This window comes from Coregonus lavaretus, assembly GCF_964263955.1.
Source record: "Coregonus lavaretus genome assembly, chromosome: 9".
Classification (NCBI taxonomy): Eukaryota; Metazoa; Chordata; class Actinopteri; order Salmoniformes; family Salmonidae; genus Coregonus; species Coregonus lavaretus.
The window spans coordinates 16701707-16723041 of NC_139996.1; the positions used below are offsets into that span (position 1 = coordinate 16701707).

Here is a 21335-nt window from a genome sequence, read left to right on the forward strand (position 1 = left end):
GCCTAAACATTAGAAATATGATGGCCATGCATCGTTTTTGCTTTTTCATTGTAAGCTCATTTGTGTGGCTGCCAGCCAAATCGTGTTACACTTCTGTTGTCATCTGATGAAAATGTAGCTATTTTATGCCAAATGTGTTGCACTAATGTATTTTCTGTGAAGGAAAACTATAGTTGCACATCGATGATCACTATATTGAAGCAAAAAAACACTGTTGACTTTCAATACACTGTAGAACACGACTCCTGTCAATACACAGCTGGACTTCTGTTGTGCTATTTAAAAAACACAAACTGGCTCAACTGTGCTGAGGAACTAAGTAAGCTTCATAATGTAAAATAATGTGACAGGTGAAATAAGAACGCAATCTGCTTTATCTCCTCACGCATTGCACAAGTTGACTGCAGGTATTTACTTAAAAAATAGCTACAAATATTAAAATGTATTGAAAAACATTCATCCCAGTCATCAGCAACAGAGCATTGGGGTAGGTGCATGTCTGACATTAATGTGTGCGCAATTACAATGATAATTTAATCCTATGGCTATTTCCAAATACCTTGGTACACGGTATATACGGTATAGCTCAGTTGGTAGAGCATGGCGCTTGCAACGCCAGGGTTGTGGGTTCGATTCCCAAGGGGGACCAGTATGAAAATGTATGCACTCACTAACTGTAAGTTGCTCTGGATAAGAGCGTCTGCTAAAGGACTAAAATGTAAATGTAAAATGTACACCGCCCAAGCCTAAAACACACCCAGATAGTGTCAGACAGAGCAACACCTGAGGTCTGCCTCCCTCTTCTCAGACAGAGAGGCCTCGGCAGCTCCACAACACCTGAGCCAGCCTGGTTACACTGGGCATGCTCAGTCCACTGCCAGACACATTACTGAACAAAGAAACTATGTCCTTAACTGCAGCAGTCTGAGGAGAGTACATCCATCGACAATATATCAGGGTTCTATATCTATGGGTGCATCATATGTAAGGTGAGGTGGGGCTGGTGTGAGATGTGAAGAATATGTTAGCTTGACACTCAATCTAATCTTGTTTAGGGAAATACAGTGAGGGAAAAAAGTATTTGATCCCCTGCTGATTTTGTACGTTTGCCCACTGACAAAGAAATGATCAGTCTATAATTTTAATGGTAGGTTTATTTGAACAGTGAGAGACAGAATAACAACCAAAAAATCCAGAAAAACGCATGTCAAAAATTGTATAAATTGATTTGGATTTTAATGAGGGAAATAAGTATTTGACCCCCTCTCAATCAGAAAGATTTCTGGCTCACAGGTGTCTTTTATTCAGATAACGAGCTGAGATTAGGAGCACACTCTTAAAGGGAGTGCTCCTAATCTCAATTTGTTACCTGTATAAAAGACACCTGTCCACAGAAGCAATCAATCAATCAGATTCCAAACTCTCCACCATGGTCAAGACCAAAGAGCTCTCCAAGGATGTCAGGGACATGATTGTAGACCTACACAAGGCTGGAATGGCCTACAAGACCATCGCCAAGCAGCTTGGTGAGAAGGTGACAACAGTTGGTGCGATTATTCGCAAATGGAAGAAACACAAAATAACTGCCAATCTCCCTCGGCCTGGGGCTCCATGCAAGATCTCACCTCGTGGAGTTGCAATGATCATGAGAACGGTGAGGAATCAGCCCAGAACTACACGGGAGGATCTTGTCAATGATCTCAAGGCAGCTGGGACCATAGTCACCAAGAAAACAATTGGTAACACACTACGCCATGAAGGACTGAAATCCTGCAGCGCCCGCAAGGTCCCCCTGCTCAAGAAAGCACATATACATGCCCGTCTGAAGTTTGCCAATGAACATCTGAATGATTCAGAGGAGAACTGGGTGAAAGTGTTGTGGTCAGATGAGACCAAAATGGAGCTCTTTGGCATCAACTCAACTCGCCGTGTTTGGAGGAGGAAGAATGATGCCTATTACCCCAAGAACACCATCCCCACCGTCAAACATGGAGGTGGAAACATTATGCTTTGGGGGTGTTTTTCTGCTAAGGGGACAGGACAACTTCACCGCATCAAAGGGACGATGGACGGGACCATGTACCGTCAAATCTTGGGTGAGAACCTCCTTCCCTCAGCCAGGGCATTGAAAATGGGTCGTGGATGGGTATTCCAGCATGACAATGACCCAAAACACACGGTCAAGGCAACAAAGGAGTGGGTCAAGAATAAGCACATTAAGGTCCTGGAGTGGCCTAGCCAGTCTCCAGACCTTAAACCCATAGAAAATCTGTGGAGAGAGCTGAAGGTTCGAGTTGCCAAACATCAGCCTCGAAACCTTAATGACTTGGAGAAGATCTGCAAAGAGGAGTGGGACAAAATCCCTCCTGAGATGTGTGCAAACCTGGTGGCCAACTACAAGAAACGTCTGACCTCTGTGATTGCCAACAAGGGTTTTGCCACCAAGTACTAAGTCATGTTTTGCAGAGGGGTCAAATACTTATTTCCCTCATTAAAATGCAAATCAATTTATAACATTTTTGACATGCGTTTTTCTGGATTTTTTTGTTGTTATTCTGTCTCTCACTGTTCAAATAAACCTACCATTAAAATTATAGACGGATAATTTCTTTGTCCGTACGAAATTAGCAGGGGATCAAATACTTTTTTCCCTCACTGTAGGTGTGTAATGGTTGATTTTTAAATGTTGACGAGGGATAAATTATCTCTGCACATTGCTCTCAGGTTTCTCTGCAGCCATATGAACTTGAACATTAGTAAAACTCTTTGGGTAGGGGTGGGGGTAGGACTAGTTTGGGGGTGACGGTGAGGATGACCTAACCTTAATGTTAGTCACATGAGGTGTCATGTCATCACTCCAGGAGAAGTCCTCTTTATCCAGCTGACAGTTGTAATGTATCGTGTTTCAGCATTGTGTATTCACAGAGTATGGGAGGCATGGTATGATAAAGAGTGACTGACAACCCCTTAGAAACATAAGACCATATATGAGTTTAAGCAACATCACCGACCACCACTGTCTTTTTCCCAACATAAAAAGTACACATGACGCAAGAGGTACTCTGTTTGAGATATTATGGCAGAATGTACTATTATGTGGGCACAACTGTCCACAGTCACAAACAGAGGAACAAATGGGCCTTCACTCCCAGTCCCTTTAAACAACATTTTAACCGCACATCAAAAGGGAACTATTTTAATTACAGTCATTATAAAATGTTTACCCAAAAGCATGGGGTAAACATTATTATATCCTTTCTTTTCTCATTTTTAATGCTCCCGAGTAGACAAAACTCTTTGTCACACAGTTGTCCAAACATTTACTTTAATAGCCAACCAACAAAGCAATTTGCGTGGTGGAAAAACATTGCAAACGCCAAGTCCTCAGGAAAGACATTTTACTGCATATTGCTAATGAAGAAACATTCTGAGCTCATACTGAAAAGCAATGCTAACGTTGGCCAAGCTAGGTGTACTAATTGTATCTTACTTCAGTATCTGTTATTGAAAATGAGCCTATTAACCAGTTCCTCGCACAAAATTAGCTCATAAAACACATTTTTCCACATAAAGATAAATCGGTTAGACCACAAACGTAAGCGCTGCCAGCCATGTTATATTTGGATGCTAATAAAGTATTTGGTTGGCATAATACAGGCTAGCATGCTATCCTTCCATAAATGCTACAACACTTACAAAGGCTATATTATGAATATCCACGTAGTGAAGGGGGACTTGAATAAACACAATGATTTCCATCCCTATTGACTACATGTCTTGGCTGTAGTCTAGTATTAAAAAAAGAGTCTAATCCTGACCTGTTGGAAATAGTGCAGAATGTGATATCCCTACTGTAAACATTAGGCCCGACTCCCATTCAATGTAGCTATAGCTAGCTAGAAGAAACGGGATAGTACTAATGTTTGCAGCAGGATATACCATGGTTTGTTTGTTAGTCATAAAGACGTTAATATCACAGCATCAGCATACTAGATGTACAAAACGTCTACATCTGCATGGTAATTAAAAACAGCTCTTCGAGCTTAGTGACGGGTGACTGTGATTGGCTGGAGGAGCACAGTGTGTTTGGGATTTTTTATAAAGTGAACAGCAACCGAGAGCATCCAAGAGTTCTACCAGGTCTCTAAATAAAACTCACCCCAGAGAACTAGGGAGGAGTGGCTGCCAAGAGCCTCCAGCCTCTCTCGCTCTGTTAACCCAACATGTGCTCATTCACTTACTCTCATCCTCTCTTTCTTTCTTGGACGCACACACACGCCTAATCACCTCTCACACACGCACACCTCTTCGTTGCTTGACTATGTAAGGAACGGGAAATACTGAACATCAGCATATTTGACGCTGATGATATTTCATGCTGATGAGATTAAATCTACCATTCCAACAAGCACATAATACACACAAGAAAATGGAACACAAAAGTGAGCAAATTAATTAATCACATGTTTATCGTCAGTCAGACTGGCGTTTCAGCATATCTATCTATCTAAATGCTTACTTATGAAAATCCACATGCCTTTAATACACCAACAATCATTGAAACCAATGACATTTGAAATATAAGCAACTTTCTTTCAGAACGCCTATCTTTCAACACAAATCCAAATAGTGGCTGTCTCAGGTTGACAACAGAGACACATTTGATGTGACCCCCCTCCAGCACCAACGATCGTTGAAACCATTGACATTTGAAATATAATCCACAGGGTAAACACTGGTTGAATCAATGTTGTTTCAACGTCATTTCAACGAAATGACGTTGAACCAACATGGAATAGACGTTGAATTGACGTCAGTGCCCAAGTAACTTTCTTTCAGCATGCCTAAATTAAAAATCCAAAAGGCGGCCGTCTCAGGTTGAAAGCAGAGACACATTTGATGTGACCCTCTTCCAAAGAGGGTAATATAAATTCTGTCCTTCTTTCAAGACAAGGCATAGAAAAATATAATTATATTAATTTATTCTCAGTGCTATCAGTAGATTGCATACACAAATGGTCTGAAAATAATCATGTAATTTCCCAGAAAATTGCACATGCTGAATTGGGGTGATGGACCTCTCTGTCGTTAGTTCAACAACATGCTTTTCTCCCCTGAATGTGTGTGACAGGGCTTCATAACTGACCAATCAGTGCCGAGCCGTCCGAGGTATGAAAAGACATGGACAGCAGCCATCCGATGCTGGCAGAGACAAAGTACATTAGCATGTAAATAGAAGCTCTAATAAATTAGGCCCAAATAAAGCAGTGCTTCGGAGGGGCCAAGACTCATACATATGGAATAGGAGTGGTGAAACAACAACAACACTCCAATAAAACCTGATGAAATATGCAGGGATTTTCAAATTGTCGAGTGATTACTGTGTGGACGTGTGCCTGGTACAGTGTATGCCAGTGGTTCGTGTTCTTGGAGAGTGGGCCAGCTAAAACTGGGATACACAGAGAAAGAGCCATGCACATTCTCTCTTTATAAGTCTCTTCCCTTCTTTCTTCAAAAATCTCTCTCTCTGTCTCTCTCTCCTCCTCACCCACTAGCTATAGTAATGTGTAGGTAGTTTCTTTGGCGGGTTCGATAGCCAGCACTATGAATCTGTCAAGAAGAAACCACAACTAGAAAGAGCTGCCACAGTAAGAAAGACACCACAGCAGACATGAAAGTATGCAAAATATGGGTAACATGCTCTGAACAGATTGGAATATTTGTAATCTTTCTTGTGGCAAGCACTGAAGAATAAGAGTCTTCGTAAGTGACAAATGTAAACAAATTGTGCATATTGTGACAGATGAAGTAGAATTTATGCACATAATCATGGAATGCATTCATTTCCATTTCTAAATGTAATAATTATACAGACTGTTACAGTGTATTTCCACTTAACACGTTGGGGGCGATGAAACAAAAGAGCTCCATACATTTTCTATGCGTGCACAGGGCGGAACCAAAGTTGGGGAAAATTAGAACGTTATGCAAATACTCTGCTGTATCACAACGCTATTGACCAATCGAAGCTCACTATAACTTCCAGCCCCTACTGGATTGGCTGTTGATACCTAGCACTACCTAGCCTGCTTGCTAGCTTGCTAACACCCACATGAGGGCAAAGCTAGAGTGGCTATCCGAATTAACATGTTATGTGGAAATCCCCTCTTACTGAAGAACGTTGGACTGAATAATATACTACTGCACTGCCTTCACAGAATGACTCTCTGCTTTCACAGAATGACTCTCTGCTTTTACAGAATAACGCTCAAGCCCCTAGCTCTTAACTGTAGAGATTTTTCAAACCACAAAACGAACCCATAATGACACAATGGGAGATTTGCAGTGGATATAAAACGATAACATAATTGACTGAAAGCCACAATCACATAAGGAACCCATTTCACAATCCTAGAACACTGTTCTCGAAATGTCAACCTTCTTCCGCTGAGAGTATACAGAAAGACGTACACTACTACCATGTTAACATGTCATCTGTAGGGTGGCCCAGTTCCTGAAGTGACTCTTTACACTGTATGCAAGCATTCTCTGTGTTATATTGCCATCTCCCATTGTAACACCTCTGATAAGCAGAGGTTCTGTTGTCTTTACAAGTCTGTAGGTCTGATCCCTGATTGGAGGTTAACTTTACAGTAATACTATTGGTCAACAACTCAGATTTTGAATCCAAGCAACTCAGATGCAGTGGCGGCTCCTGAAAAAATTCTCAGGAGGGGCAATTTTTCTGATGATTTAGGTGACCTACACACATTTTAAAAAAGATATGTCCAGCAACAACATGAAGACAGGGGCAGCATATAAGTCAATACCAGAAGCATTTATTGACTGATCTGGGGAGATGGATTCCAGTTTCTGTGACAGATTATAAATAATCTCTGATGCCTTTGTTATATTAGCTTTTGGTTGAATGTACTGTCGTAGTAAATATATAATGTTATAGCTTGGTCTGACTAAAATCTTGTGCATGACCCATTTTGTGTTGGGCGTTTGTTTTCAATCAATGCTGTTCCTATCCTATAACAATGGACAAAAGAGTCCTATCTTGTCAGCCTTGTCAGCAGGTGGCCAAGGACAACACCCACGCCATAGGTCTCTCAGTTCTTCCAACTCACGAGTTCTTGCTCTGAGGACACACACACACACACACACACACACACACACACACACACACACATCATCACTGATAACACACACACACACATCATCACTGTTAAACACACATACACACACAAAAATCCCCTCTCTTTAGGCTGAACATTTGAAGACAGAGAACCCGACTCAGAGCCAATGCAACAGTGGAGGGGACCTCGCCCAACTCATCAGGACCAATCAGAAGATCAGAACTACTAGATTCAACCTACATCATTTATTGTATAAAATGTCTGCACACAATGTTTTCGGGGCTCTCTTCAGATAGCTCCCTAAGAGTTTGACGAACGAGTCCGTGCACGCGATTCCAGATATCTTTACCTCTGAATAAACTGCCTTTATTATACCATATCCACCCTGTCCAAAGTCTCTACTTGGTCTCAGTTCTCCAGTAAACTTGTGATTATCAACAGTACACAACGGTAACAAACAATTGGGGGAACTCACGGGGCAGATAGTAAGGTCGCAGTGACACAGAAAGCAGTTCAATGTCGGGGGTACAGAGTCGCTCTCTTACCAGGATCGATTTTCCCTGTGACTGTGTCAGATCGCGGTCCGCTCTGACCAGGGTGAAGCCGGCCGGCTCCACTTCTCTGTCCGGGACTCTGTCATCCAGCCAAGTCTCCCAGCTGTATTGGATTCCGCTGCCAGCAGCGTTTTCATTATTTAGTCCGTTCGTAGCGGGTATGTACACGATCAACAAGATCAGTCCAAAACCCACCACTGGAAATCCATGGTTGGCAGAATGTTTGTAAACTAAGTGTACAAATTAAAAACATAAAATAACGCCACTAAGTGTACAAATTAAAAACATAAGATAACGCCACACTGCAGGTCGCAACAGAGACGCTGCTAGCCGCTATTTTCTTAGTTACGTTCATGGTTACGTCACGTATGACGAAAGCGCGTAAGTGCAAGCCCACAGACACCCATAGAGATTGTATTGAAAGCTTTGAAATTTGAAAAAAATAGATTTTACATGGGAGTCTATGACAGACTTCTGGGCGATTTTCAACATGACTGAAATCGCCCCAAAAACGGGCGGGGCCATTTGAAGCACGACTTTAGCCTGATTTGACATTTAGTGGCAGTCAGATCAGATTAGAACACTGATAACTACTGTTGCCGTGATATAATTGATTAGAAAAAAAATCCCTTCCTTTTCCCGTTTGGCAGTGCGTCGCCCATATCGCCCTATTGAACACACCGCCCCTGCTCAGATGTTATAAAAGGTCTTCATTGTCTCCCTCTCTTTCTTTGTTCCTGACCTGCGCTGGTGAGATACCTATACTCTTTCTTTCTCCCATGAGCTCTGGGCCATGGATAAAGCTTTGTCTCTATCCCTCTCTGATCATGCTTAGAATAACGCCTTGTAATGCTTGTTAATGCTTTGTAACTTAAGCTTTATGCCTTGCATGTGAATCCATTCATTTTACAAAGTAATTAAATACACTTGTATTTAGAATTCCATTCTCAGACATTTCTTGATTGCCTATTACTGTAAGTCAACTGTAGTGTCTTGCAAATTGCTATTTATGCTATGAGTCAGATAAGTCATTTAATGGGCTAATTGCTTAGTCTTATTACGAGTCGCATGTGAGGTGTATATCAAATATTATCACACTACAATCTAGAAGTAAGCTTCTTTGAGTAGTTTGATGTGTTTCACTGTGAAACAACACTGACAAGGTAACACATAATCTCATCTATAGGAGCTTGGCTCTTTAGTCTGTCTCAGAAATAATGAGTGGTTAACAGTGTCCATATTAGGACAGCCTCAGTCTCATACTTTTGAGGCATGGGCTGTCCTAATATGGACACCGTAATGGTTAGACTTAAACAGTGAAACACAGTGACAGACTGAGTTTTAACACCTTAAAGGTAGACTCGGCGATATGATGTAGATGCAGAACGTAAACAGCATAGTGGGTCAATTTCCGCAACAACTAAGAGCATTGAAGCGCGAGGCTCAACTTCTCCACTGTTTTGGTCCCATGGCCTCCACGTTGAAACAGTGTGAAGCGAAGCCGTGCACATGCGCAGATACTGTGTGTGACTGAGTCTAATGCCTTGTTTCTCTCCAATTACACAACATGAAGCCTCACTTCCTAAACGTTGTATCCCTCCACCGACGGCCTGTTCATTTTTACATTTGCAAATTGTTCACACACTTAACGATGGGAAGTTCTACACGACAAAAGCTTAACGGCTCCACTTTCATCACCTGATATATCTCAGGGCCAGACTGTGGAAAAGTGTATTTATTTCTGTTGTGTCCATTCCAGATCTTTACATATACACAGGCTGATCGGTTCGTAAGGCGGTGCTTACCTCTCTCATACATGCCCTTAGGACACCCTTTGGTTATCATCAGTCAAAGTGACTGCCTCAGTCCTCGCAGTGAGAGAGAGAGAGACAGAGAGAGAGAGAGAGAGAGAGAGAGAGAGAGAGAGAGAGAGAGAGAGAGAACATTGGCCTAACAGCACACTGGTCCCAATCATAATAATGAAGTAGACATCTGAGATCAGGTTACAAAATTCATTCAGATGACTTGGTGTCGTGATCACAGAAAGAGACCGTATATTAACAAGGAACGCATGAGACCTGCCAGCCTTAACGACACTCAACGTTCCCTGCTTGTTTCTTCTGTGCTGGGGTTCAAAGATATGCAGTGAGTCTGTGAAACTGACAACTGCCATCTCAAAGCTGCACACTAGAAATGGGTATGCATTGCATACGGCCCACGGGTGTCTGCCAAGACCATTCATCAAAACCATGACAAAGCATTACAAAAATCCATAGGCTCGGGACCATCCACGCACACATTGTCTCAGGGAAGGGTTGGCAGGGGAGATGTGTTTGTACGGTGGATTTCCAACCAAATGTTGAGAAGCTGTCAGATATGAGGTATCCTTTCCTTCAATCCTCCTAGCCCTTCATTCTCCCAGCCATCCCTGACACACTATTAGCAGGCCTGTCTGCCTCTGTCAATGAATGGGCCATACTCCAGAGGACACCAAGCCTCAGATATGGCTTAAATCAAGAGAGAGAGGCTAGCATGGAGACGAAGACAGCAAGGGGCCTCACTCACTTTTTCACACTGCAATGAGCACTAAAATGGAGAAGCTAGATTTTCTTCCTTTCTAGCTCTCTCTTTTCTCTCTGTCATTCCCTCTTTCCCGCCCCCACCTCCGCCAACTCTCCCTCTCCCAGAAACACCCTTCGTCCTTCGCATGTATGTGTCAGCATCCTAGAGCGCCATCGACTCTTCTTGGATCCCTTTTGTCACATTTGTGCACGTCTTTTTCAACTTGGCCTGATGCGCAAAGACTTGTGGAAGTCACATTGACTAGACAGCAGACAGTAAGCACTTGTGACAAGGCACAGTTAAGGAAAAAGGCTACTTGATGACTGCTTTGTGCTCAAAAAGAAACAAGGAAAGTGTGAGACTAGGATAGACCCTCCTTCCTGTTGTATCTTTGGTTTGTCTGGGTATAAAGGTTTTACTTGGTTTCTATTTCTCTTGCTGTATTATAACACAGGCACACACGCACACATATTCACACACACGCACACATATACACACACACGCACACATATACACACACACGCACACATATACACACACACACACACTGAAAATTAATTCCACTGCTTATGCCTTGCATGTAAACAAAATACCTCCTCATCGTCATTATGTTACACTACAGTATCATTCATTTCAATAACATGCACTACATTATGGTGACGGACTAGTAATTAACAAATCATTAACAAACTGGGTTTGGTTCGATGGTTTACTTATTACTAAAGCATTTTCTAATTGGGGTTTGGTAACAAATCATGTTGCAAGGGGAGGCAATGATGGATGATGATAATGACACTGTTTAAGGATGATGTGGGCACGATGGGAATTCAAATTCAACTGACAAAACTCCCTAGCACCCTCCCATGACCCCATTTTCATAATAATATGGTTCCCTAACTCATGTCACTGCATAACCCATTCATTGACACTAACTGCTTTAGTGTCTATTGACGATAGTATCTTCTGGCTGGGGGAGTTTAGTTAAGATCCCAAACGCTCATTCTGAACGTTAAAACGCATCGCTTGCATTATGGTTTTGAAAACATAAGGAATGTATTTTTAATATCAGTGAGAAATAATTTTCAGAAAACAAAAGGTTAAATTACTACACACCTTTATAGGTTTAGGGTTAGTGTTCCCATACGGCCATTTCTCCATGTTACATCGCTTGTTTATGGAAGACAGACGGAAGATAGGTGACCACCTGTGATAATTAGTTATCTAACACGCTCCGAACACCTGTGTGTAAGCGTAACAGGGGAGGAAGTGTAGTTCGTCAACTGGAGGCACACACAGCATGTGGATCTGTGCAAAACTGCTACAGTAAGTGTATCTTTTTTATTTGAAAGATTATTTCACACTGATATGAAAGATAAGGGGCATAGCAGCATATGTTTCGAAAACCGTTTCTAAACATTAGAACACAGCGTCGGAATTGTAGTTCACGCGCAGCCAACCGTGGGCGAAGCTAACCGCTGAAAACCCTACGGATAATAAGAAGGCTTTTGAGAGCTAGTCACTGCTCTGACATTCATGCATGGATGTGTGTTTCTGTGTGTTTGTATGCGTATATACAAACAGTATACGCTCCATTTCATGAATAAACAGGATAAATAGTTTCCCCTTTGTTTTCTTTCCCCACTTGTATATTTTCCTTGCATTCAGATGACAAAACAACAGCTCATTCCAGATCACACAGCTGTACATACATGGATATTTTTTTTCTTCAAATTACATCCTAATGAAAACAACAAACAGGAATACTTCCACACAGCAAGACCCATGTGAACAGATCAGCTTTCCACTTTGTGGTTTGCCAGGCTTTTGCCAAGGGGAGAGAGAGGAGGAAATTAGATACATGGGAAAAAGCAACACCGCAGGGCGAGGACAAACTGTTTACCTTGTAGACCAGCATGATGACCTGATGCAACTTGAGCCGGTGGAAAACACAGACGTCGTAGAGCGCCGACACAGCCAGCACCGTCACCCCCTGCTCCTTCCACAGCATGCTGCAGGTGGCGCAGCCCAGGCTGCCCAGGAGCCAGGCCCCCAGCCTGCAGGGCCCCGCAGGGCCCCCTCGCAGGGTGCAGTGACGTACGTAGCACAGCAGCGACAGCAGGAAGAACAGAGCAGAGCCCACGTCGGCCCGGCCCACCACACCCGCCACTGCCTCTGTGTGAATGGGGTGCGAGGCAAACAATAACCCAGCCAGGAGGCTCCACAGGCCCCCTCCTAGCAGCAGGCGGGCCAACCAGGTGAAGAGGGCTGTGACGGCCCCGTGGAGGCCCACGTTGACTAGGTGGTAGCCCCAGGGCTCCAAGCCGCCCAGGGCATGGTTGAGGCGGAAGGAGAGGGTACACAGGGGTCTGTAAGACTTGTGGCTGCCGCTGTGGGTGAGCAGGGTGCCCCAGAAGTCATCGTAGAAGATGTTGATCCACGGGGTCTCTGGGAGCAGGTCCTGGTTGGTTTTGATTGCACGGCTGTGGGGAGAAGGACAACAGAGGGGTTAGAAGATGTATGTGCAATGATCCTCATGCTTATTGATAACCTGATCAAGAGCAACACCACCATAGTACTTGGGTCTTTTCAGTCAATTCAATCAATATGACACAGTATGTCTTCACTGTACTATGACATTCAGTAGAACTGCAAGGACTGAAAGAAATGTCTAAGTTTCTTTCAAACTCAGCAGTGGTCATTTATCATGCCCCAAAGATAGGAGCTTTAGAAAGAAATCAAGTGACCTTGAAACATGCTCATGTTCGACAGAGACACAACCAATCACAGTGAGAGATGAGGTACATGTGTGATCAAACCTCTGAGTGACCATCGCAGCTTCTCCATCTCAGCCTCAATCCATTTATACCAACAGGACCAAATGCCACAGGCAGTGTGTGTCCTTTCTCCTGATAAACTATGGATGTATTGTCTCCTTTTTAGCTGGTTTGGAGACCTAAACATCAGTAGTAGGTTATGCATTGTAGTATACTTTGGCGTATACAAGTACTGTAGCTTTAAACTTGTGTAAAACTCCTTTGAGAGTGTGGTCATGTGGCCTTCACCAACAGACAATCTGAGAGCGAGAAGAGAGAGGAGTGCTCTTACTGTGAGGACCCAGGGGCCGGGGAGGTGCATGCACCACACCCTTGACCGAAAACATATAAAGCAAAAGAGAGATAGAGGGGGAATGCCATGTTGGCATAATGGAGCGTGGGGAGCCAGGGACCAAAGACCTGTCAATCACAGCTAGCCTTGTGTTTACCAACCGCTGACTACCGGGTATCTCACACAGACACACCACACTGGGTCGAGAGAGAGAGCGAGAGAGAGAGAGAGAGAGAGAGGGAGGGAGGCAAGGGAGGGAGGGAGGGAGGGAGGGAGGGAGGCAAGGGAGGGAGGGAGGGAGGGATGGAGGCAAGGGAGGGAGGGAGGCAAGGGAGGGAGGGAGGGAGGGATGGAGGCAAGGGAGGGAGGGATGGAGGCAAGGGAGGGAGGGAGGGAGGGAGGGAGGGAGGGAGGGAGGGAGGGAGGGAGGGAGGGAGGGAGGGAGGGAGGGAGGGAGGATGAATAAATGTTTGTGGAAGGGATTACAAAGCAGGAGGGACTAGAGAGCAAACTAGAAAGCAGTGTTAAGGCCATGCCTAATCAGTGTTGAGGGGCCATGGAACACCCATGGAGAGACCATGCTGTCTGTGCATGTCTGTACATGTAGTTACCCCACCACGGGGCAGCCCTGGCCTGGGTACTGTACTGTCCCCTCTCCCCATGGCTGGGGTCTGGGGTTGAGCCTGAGTGTTTGACCCTGGTGGTTGTACATCAGCCCCAAGCTGTGTGAGGGGTGGAAGGGTGTGCTATTTGCCCCCTACCGGAGCAGAGAGTGTCTGGGTCTTTGTCACCCAGCTCTGAGGTGTTGTCTGGCTCTGGCAGTGAGACAAGGCCTTGACCCTGTGTGTCTGGGAGGCAGGGGGGAGGCGGGGGGAGGCAGGGGGAGCAGGAGGGGAGGTGATGGCAATGTAATGAGTCTCTTTAGAGAGGAGGAGATGCATTATAACATAGAACGCATAATTAAAAAGAGTGATGAATGGGACATGACACGTGTGATAACACACAGAGGGCGCCAGGTTGTAATCAGTCCCCATGGCGGGCCCAATTAGCACACGCAATTAGGTGTGGAGCGAGGAGAGGGAGAAAACAGGCACATACTGCACAACACACAATAACAGACTGAGACAAACACAAGGAATTCAAAGAAAGAGGCCAAGGCGGCAGATGAATCAAGGTGAAATGGATCTATGGTCCATTGTTTTTGTTGAAAACATAAAAATGATTTGTCTTACAACCTCAACCTTTGTGTTACTCTGAAACCTATAACTTTTACCTGACATTGTCCTATTAAATAGTGTAGCCGCCAGTAGCAACCATCTTGCCCTGACCCTTAAAATGGCTTTACCAGAAAGCAGATGGGTTTGTTGGAAAGGGAAAGGGAGTGGAGATTGCAACCCACAACAAATGACCAAATAAACGACTTCTGACAGGGCGAGGAGAAATAGCCCTCCTTATGATAGATCTGGGGGGAAATTAATACAACTAACCTGGCCTATATGGAAGTGGAGAGGCAAAGATAATCAGCCGGGGATATTTCTATATAATATAAATGCCTAACATGTCAGTGAGCAGATCATTGGGATTCCGACCTGGGTTCAAAACTATTTTAAATAATGTAATATACTTAAGCTGGGCTTGATTGAGCTTGCCTGGTGCAATGGGACCAATAGAATAGTCGCAAAAGTGCCAACCCCGCCCATCTGGCTCTCCAAACAGGCTAAAGTAAACGCTGAAAGTATTTGATAGATTTCGAATAATATTTAAACCCAGATCTGATGGGTTTTTCTGGAGCTCCAGGCAGCTCATCACTGGCAGGGTTAGGCCCCTCTCTTTGGATCATGACTCAGATATGCCAGTTTATTTTCTCTGGCCCATTTGTCAAGTGAGATCTTCACTCCACCACAAGAAGCTCACATCAGCTGCATTATGGTTCAATTACAGCTTTAAACCATTTGGAAGACAAGTGTGCCTTTTTTCCATTGCACATTGCCGTGGCGACAGATAGAGTATATATTGCTTTGAAACCCACTCCAGCTCTGGCACCAAAATAGAAGGCCAGAAACCAATGCCAGTCCGTCAAGTCTCTCTGCAGCAGTCATGGATGCCTGAATCAAAATGCAAATGTTCAGCTCTCAGATTGCCTCCTTCTTCGAGCACCTACACCACTGGGGTTGACAGGCACTCTAGGGGAGAGGATGGAAGAAAGTGGAAAGAGAGAGAGGGGAAAAAGAGAAGGGGTCAGCTAACCCATGTCTCCTTACCTAACACTGTTCCAAGTGGATGTCTACAGAGGAATTAACACGTTTGCATGATGATGTGTCCAATGCAACCCAAGGCCATTCATTCATTAATCCTGTGCTGCATGGCTGCGCGGGTCCTGATCACCGCAGCATTCAGCTATGGCTAAAGGGCCTGCCGGGCCTGCCTGCCTGCCTGGCAGAGTGGAAGATTGGGTTTCTGTGGCTGGGCCCCATCTTTCTGGGAAGCTGGCGGTAGCAGGACCTCTCTGTGCACTGCAAACCTTTTCCAGCCGGGAGTGCATTCCTTCCGCCAACACCATACACGCCTGCCTGCCTGGCGACTCCCAGAGGACCGGCAGTATCATGTGACCGCTAACAAGCGAAACCCGAAAACACTACCTCCCACTCCCTCACCCACCACCATTGAAGAATTCAACTCTGTCCCAGCCAAGTCATGTCTGCACCCAATCTCTAGGAAGAGTATCATGTGACTCAATCGGTCAGATATTTGTTTCCTTATCAAAGTCTGGTGCATCATCTAAAGCTCAAGAGATACAGACAGGGAAGGCAAGTCAGATAAACATAAACTATAAACGATGTAAGCTCAAAGGGGAAACATTCTCAACTTTATGTAGGCCTAGTATATAGATAACTTAATCCTCCAGACAAGATGGTAGTCATAGTGATTGCTATAATGATGCAGCAGTGTTGATAGCAGCTCGCAACCCCAATGTTTTGAGACAAGAGTAGTGCATGACTTCATTGAAACAAAGGCAATTAATTCACCCAGAAAGAAAAACAAACCCAGTAAAGTGTTTGGTGCTTCTATCAAAGCTGTGACTAACCCTCCTCACAACCTCCAAATTCTCTCAATGAGGAGGATCACTTTCCCTTCAAACAGGCTCAACATTAAAGAGACAGCAACAGAAAACATGGCTATCACAGCTTTATACACTGACTATACTAAACATTAAGAAAACCTTCCTAATATTGAGTTGCACCCCTCCCCCCCGGGAACCAGCAGCGTAGCAGTTCTTGGCACCTACTACCATACCCCGTTCAAATTCACATACATATTTTGACTTGCCCATTTACACCTCTGAATGGAACACATACACAATACATGTCTCAATTGTCTCAAGGCTTAAAAATCCTTCTTTAACCTGTCTCCTCCCCTACATCTACACTGATTGAAGTGGATTTAACAAGTGACACCAATAAGGGAACAAAGCTTTCACCTGGTCAGTCTATGTCATGTTTCATGTTTTGTCCACTCAGTGTATTTGTAACTGTATTTTTGCAAAGAAGTCTACAAAATCGGTTGTTTTTACTCTGTCAGTAATCAAATATTGTGATATTAAATATTATCTCTAGTTGTTGACAGATACTGATGCAGCTACGTGGAGCAGGTTGAGAGCTTTAAGTTCCTTGATGTCCACATCACAAACAAACTATCATAGTCCAAACACACCAAGACAGTCGTGATGAGGGCACAACAAAGCCTATTCCCCCTCAGGAGACTGAAAAGATTTGGCATGGGTCCTCAGATCCTCAAAATGTTTTACAGCTGCACCATCGAGAGCATCCTGACTGGTTGCATCACCGCCTGGTATGGTAACTGCTCGGCCTCCAACCGCAAGGCACTACAGAGGGTAGTGGTCAAAGACTCCAGCCACCCTACTCATAGACTGTTCTCTCTGCTACCGCACGGCAAGCGGTACCGGAGCGCCAAGTCTAGGTCCAAGAGGCTTCTTAACAGCTTCTACCCCCAAGCCATAAGACTCCTGAACAGCTAATCATGGCTACCCGGACTATTTGCATTTACGCTGCGGCTACTCGGTTTATTATCTATGCATAGTCACTTTAACTCTACCCATATGTACACATGACCTCAATTACCTCGACTAAACGGTGCCCCCGTACATTGACTCTGTACCGGTACCCCCTGTATATAGCCTCCCTACTGTTATTTTATTTTACTGCTGCTCTTTAATTATTATCTATTTTTTACTTAACACTTTTTTTTTTTTTTTTTTTACTGCATTGTTGGTTAAGGGCTTGTAAGTAAGCATTTCACTGTAAGGTCTACACCTGTTGTATTTGGCGCATGTGCCAATAACATTTGATTTGATTTTGATTTACTTTTCCATCTCCTCTCTGGGAGGAAGAGGGGCAGAGAAGGCCCAGGAGCGGTAAGAGACAGAGATGAGACGAGATAATAGAGATGTGATTGAAAGACAGAGGAATATAACTCCACATCTCCTTTTAACGGTACCATTAGCCATTTGGGATGGTATGGTGAATCAGATTATTCTGAGAGCAGAAGCCAGATATGAGGACAGATAGTCTTCCAAAGACTGAAGAAGAAACTGGCAGATTAATGACTATGCTAATTTTGCCAGTGTGTTTCCTTCCTTCCTCCAATAAATTAAAGTTGAGAAGCATGAATGGAGGGTTTCACATCAACACAACTACACATTCTCTAGGACAGGACATTTTAAGATTTTAAGAATGGAAAGATGACTAGCTACTAGGTAAAACACTTTAATAGCCTACATAAATGTAACTTTAATCATGCAGTATGCTATCAGAGAGACAATTGTAGCGAGGGAGAGCAAGGACCGAAGAAAGTGAACTTTCTCAGAACAATACAACATCTTTTTCTATTTATGCCAGCATGTGAAATGAAGGAAAACAGCTCTGGCAGTTGGGAAAAATGATGTCGTCTCTGCCAAGTATGTGTCATCACCCTGCTTCAATATCTGAAAAGAGCACAGCCATATTTTGCGAATGCCTACTGAGGCTCCGGTGTTGTCCACTCAACTTTTCCGCCAGCTCCTTTGTCTAATGTTTCTTCCCATGGGCATGCTAACAGGTCAATAACAGAATAGTAGAATACCCTCATGGTGCCAATTTGAGTGATTTCTCGAGGTTGGCAATCTTATTCTCTTTTGATAACAACAAAAATTGAATTCATTTTGTACTATTGAGTGCTTTTGAGGTCTGCTTCTGTTTGTAAAATCCTGACAATACATACTGTATCTGTTAAGGAAGTGTAACATGAAAATTATGTTATTATATACAGTGGTGTAAAGTACTTAAGTAAAAATACTTGAAAGTACTACTTAAGTAGTTTTTTGGGGTATCTGTACTTTACTTAACTATTTATATTTTTGACAACTTTTATTTACTTCACTACATTTCTAAAGAAAATAATGTACATTTTACTCCATACATTTTCCCTGACACCCAAAAGTACTCGTTACATTTTGAATGCTTAGCAGGACAGGAAAATTGTCTAATTCACACACTTATCAAGAGAACATCCCTGGTCATCCCTACTGCCTCTGATCTGACGGACACACTAAACACATTCTTCCTTTGTAAATTATGTCTGAGTGTTGGAGCGTGCCCCTGGCTATCCGTAAATTTAGAAAACAAGAAAATCGTGCCGTCTGGTTTGCTTAATATAAGGAATTTGCAATAATTTATACTTTTACTTTTACTTTTGATACTTAAGTATATTTTAGCAATTACATTGACTTTTGATACTTAAGTATATTTAAAACCAAATACTTTTAGACTTTTACTCAAGTAGTATTTTACTGGGTGACTTTCACTTTTACTTGAGTCATTTTCTATTAAGGTATCTTTACTTTTACTCAAGTATGACAATTGGGTACTTTTTCTACCACTCATTATATAAGAACATCAGAGAACATAAGTGCTACTGTAAAAGTAATCTATCTGATTGAAGATGTTAAAATTATGAAGTCTCTTTCACTCAGGGAAGAGAGGGTGTCTTATCCACTGTAGTAATTTATTCTTTTGTATTTCAACAGTACTCAAACCCCCCCCAAAAAAACTCATTTGAATACATAAATTATTAATATCAGTAAGAGATTAAAATAAAAAGCTCAAAGTCAGTCACAGGGGTAATTTGCCTAGATAGAGAGAAAAACCTACTCCTTTGTGTCAGCATTACAAATCACTTCTTAGAGAAATACACTATCAATGGGACATGTCTGGATAAGAATATGCCAAACGTTCAAAAACATGATCATGTCTCAGCGCTATTAAATACTCATACAGAGGTATAACTTCTCTGAGAAACAGATGGTTTGCATCCCATTCATATTCAGACAACAATCATAACAGATCTCTTTGTCAACAGACACCTTGATCAACAACAATGTCTCCTGAGTTATCACTACCATTCATTTCTGCCCCACCCAGCTAAAGCCCAATTATTATTCAAAAAAAAAATTATATGGCCCGCTGGCAGCCGATTACAATAAATGTCAGCCATTTTGATAATTGAGTTTAGTAGGCCTATAAGTAGCCTGGTTTCAGATATGTGCCATCTTGTGCAGTCTAACTGGTTAAGATGGCCTCACCTCGAGCTCCGTTAAAACATTGCAGGTTTTCTAGTATGTTTCTCACATTTTCTTAATCAGATTGTTTCGTACATTACTACATACACCCGGGTAGAACTATTGGAATACGAATCGCTGGGTACTCACCGTCCACCCGACCTCCCCAAATTGTCTGAGAAGGCGGAACAATGGACTAGCTTCTTCGGTAAGGCGCTTAGCTGCTTGGGAGTCCTACCGGAGAGTAGGAAGCAAAGACGCTAAAGGATAGGCAGACGTGGCGGGGTCTTAGTGAGTTTAAGACACCGGGCGACCCGTCCTCATTTACCGAGCATACTACTCGCCAAAGTTCAATCATTGATGAACGAACTTGACGAACTAAGAGCGAGGATCTCCTTCCAGAGGGACATCAGATCCTGCAGCATACTCTTTTTTTCTGAGATTTGGCTTTCCTCCGACATCCAATCGGATTATATACCAGCGGGTTTTACAGTTTTTCGAGCGGATAGGAAGCGGGCACTCTGGCAAGAGCAAAGGTGGTGGGCTCTGCTTTATGACCAACAACACATGGTGCGACGGAGGAAACGTACAGGTACTTGTGAGGCTCTGCTCCCCCGACTTGGAATACTTGGTCATCAAATGTTGCCCTTTTTACCTTCCGAGAGAGTTCTCAGGGATTTTCGTCATGGCTGTGTACATTCCGCCCCAAGCTGACACCAAATAGCCTTTCAAAGATCTTCATTGGACCCTGAACAAACTGGATACCGCATTCCCGGAGGCAGCGTTCATTGTTGCGGAGGACTTTAACAAAAGTAACTTGAGAACTGTGCTCCCAAATTATTACCAACACATCGACTGTCTAACTTGCGGAAATTCTACTCTTGACCACTGCTACAAGCCTTTTCGACACGGGTGTAAGGCCCTCTCCCGTCCTCCTTTTGGCAAATCCGACCATGACTCCATCTTGCTTCTCCCTGCCTACAAACAAAAACTCAAGAGGGAAGTTCCAGTGGTCAGGTCTGTACAGCGTTGGTCCGACCAATCAGAATTCACACTGAACTCCAAACTCCTCCCTATGCAACTGGGTCCTGGACTTACATTTACATTTTAGTCATTTAGCAGACGCTCTTATCCAGAGCGACTTACAGTTAGTGAGTGCATACATTATTATTTTATTCATACCCCCCATGGGAATCGAAACCACAACCCTGGCGTTGCAAATGCCATGCTCTACCAACTGAGCTACATCCCCTGCCGGCCATTCCCTCCCCTACCCTAGACGACGCTGGGCCAATTGTGCGCCGCCCCATGGGTCTCCCAGTCTCAGTGTTAGCAAAACAAAGGAGCTGATTGTGGACT

At 43.5% G+C, this 21335-nt stretch overlaps 1 protein-coding gene across 1 annotated transcript in view; it reads right to left on the reverse strand.

Moving 5' to 3' along the window:
- LOC311135463 (protein O-mannosyl-transferase TMTC2-like) overlaps nt 1–21335 on the reverse strand; it is a 159178-nt gene that overhangs the window by 82337 nt on the left and 55506 nt on the right. Inside the window, exon 2 of the mRNA XM_084169428.1 lies at nt 12159–12738. Coding sequence (XP_084025554.1) covers nt 12159–12738 — 580 coding nt within the window. The remainder of the gene's footprint in view (nt 1–12158; nt 12739–21335) is intronic.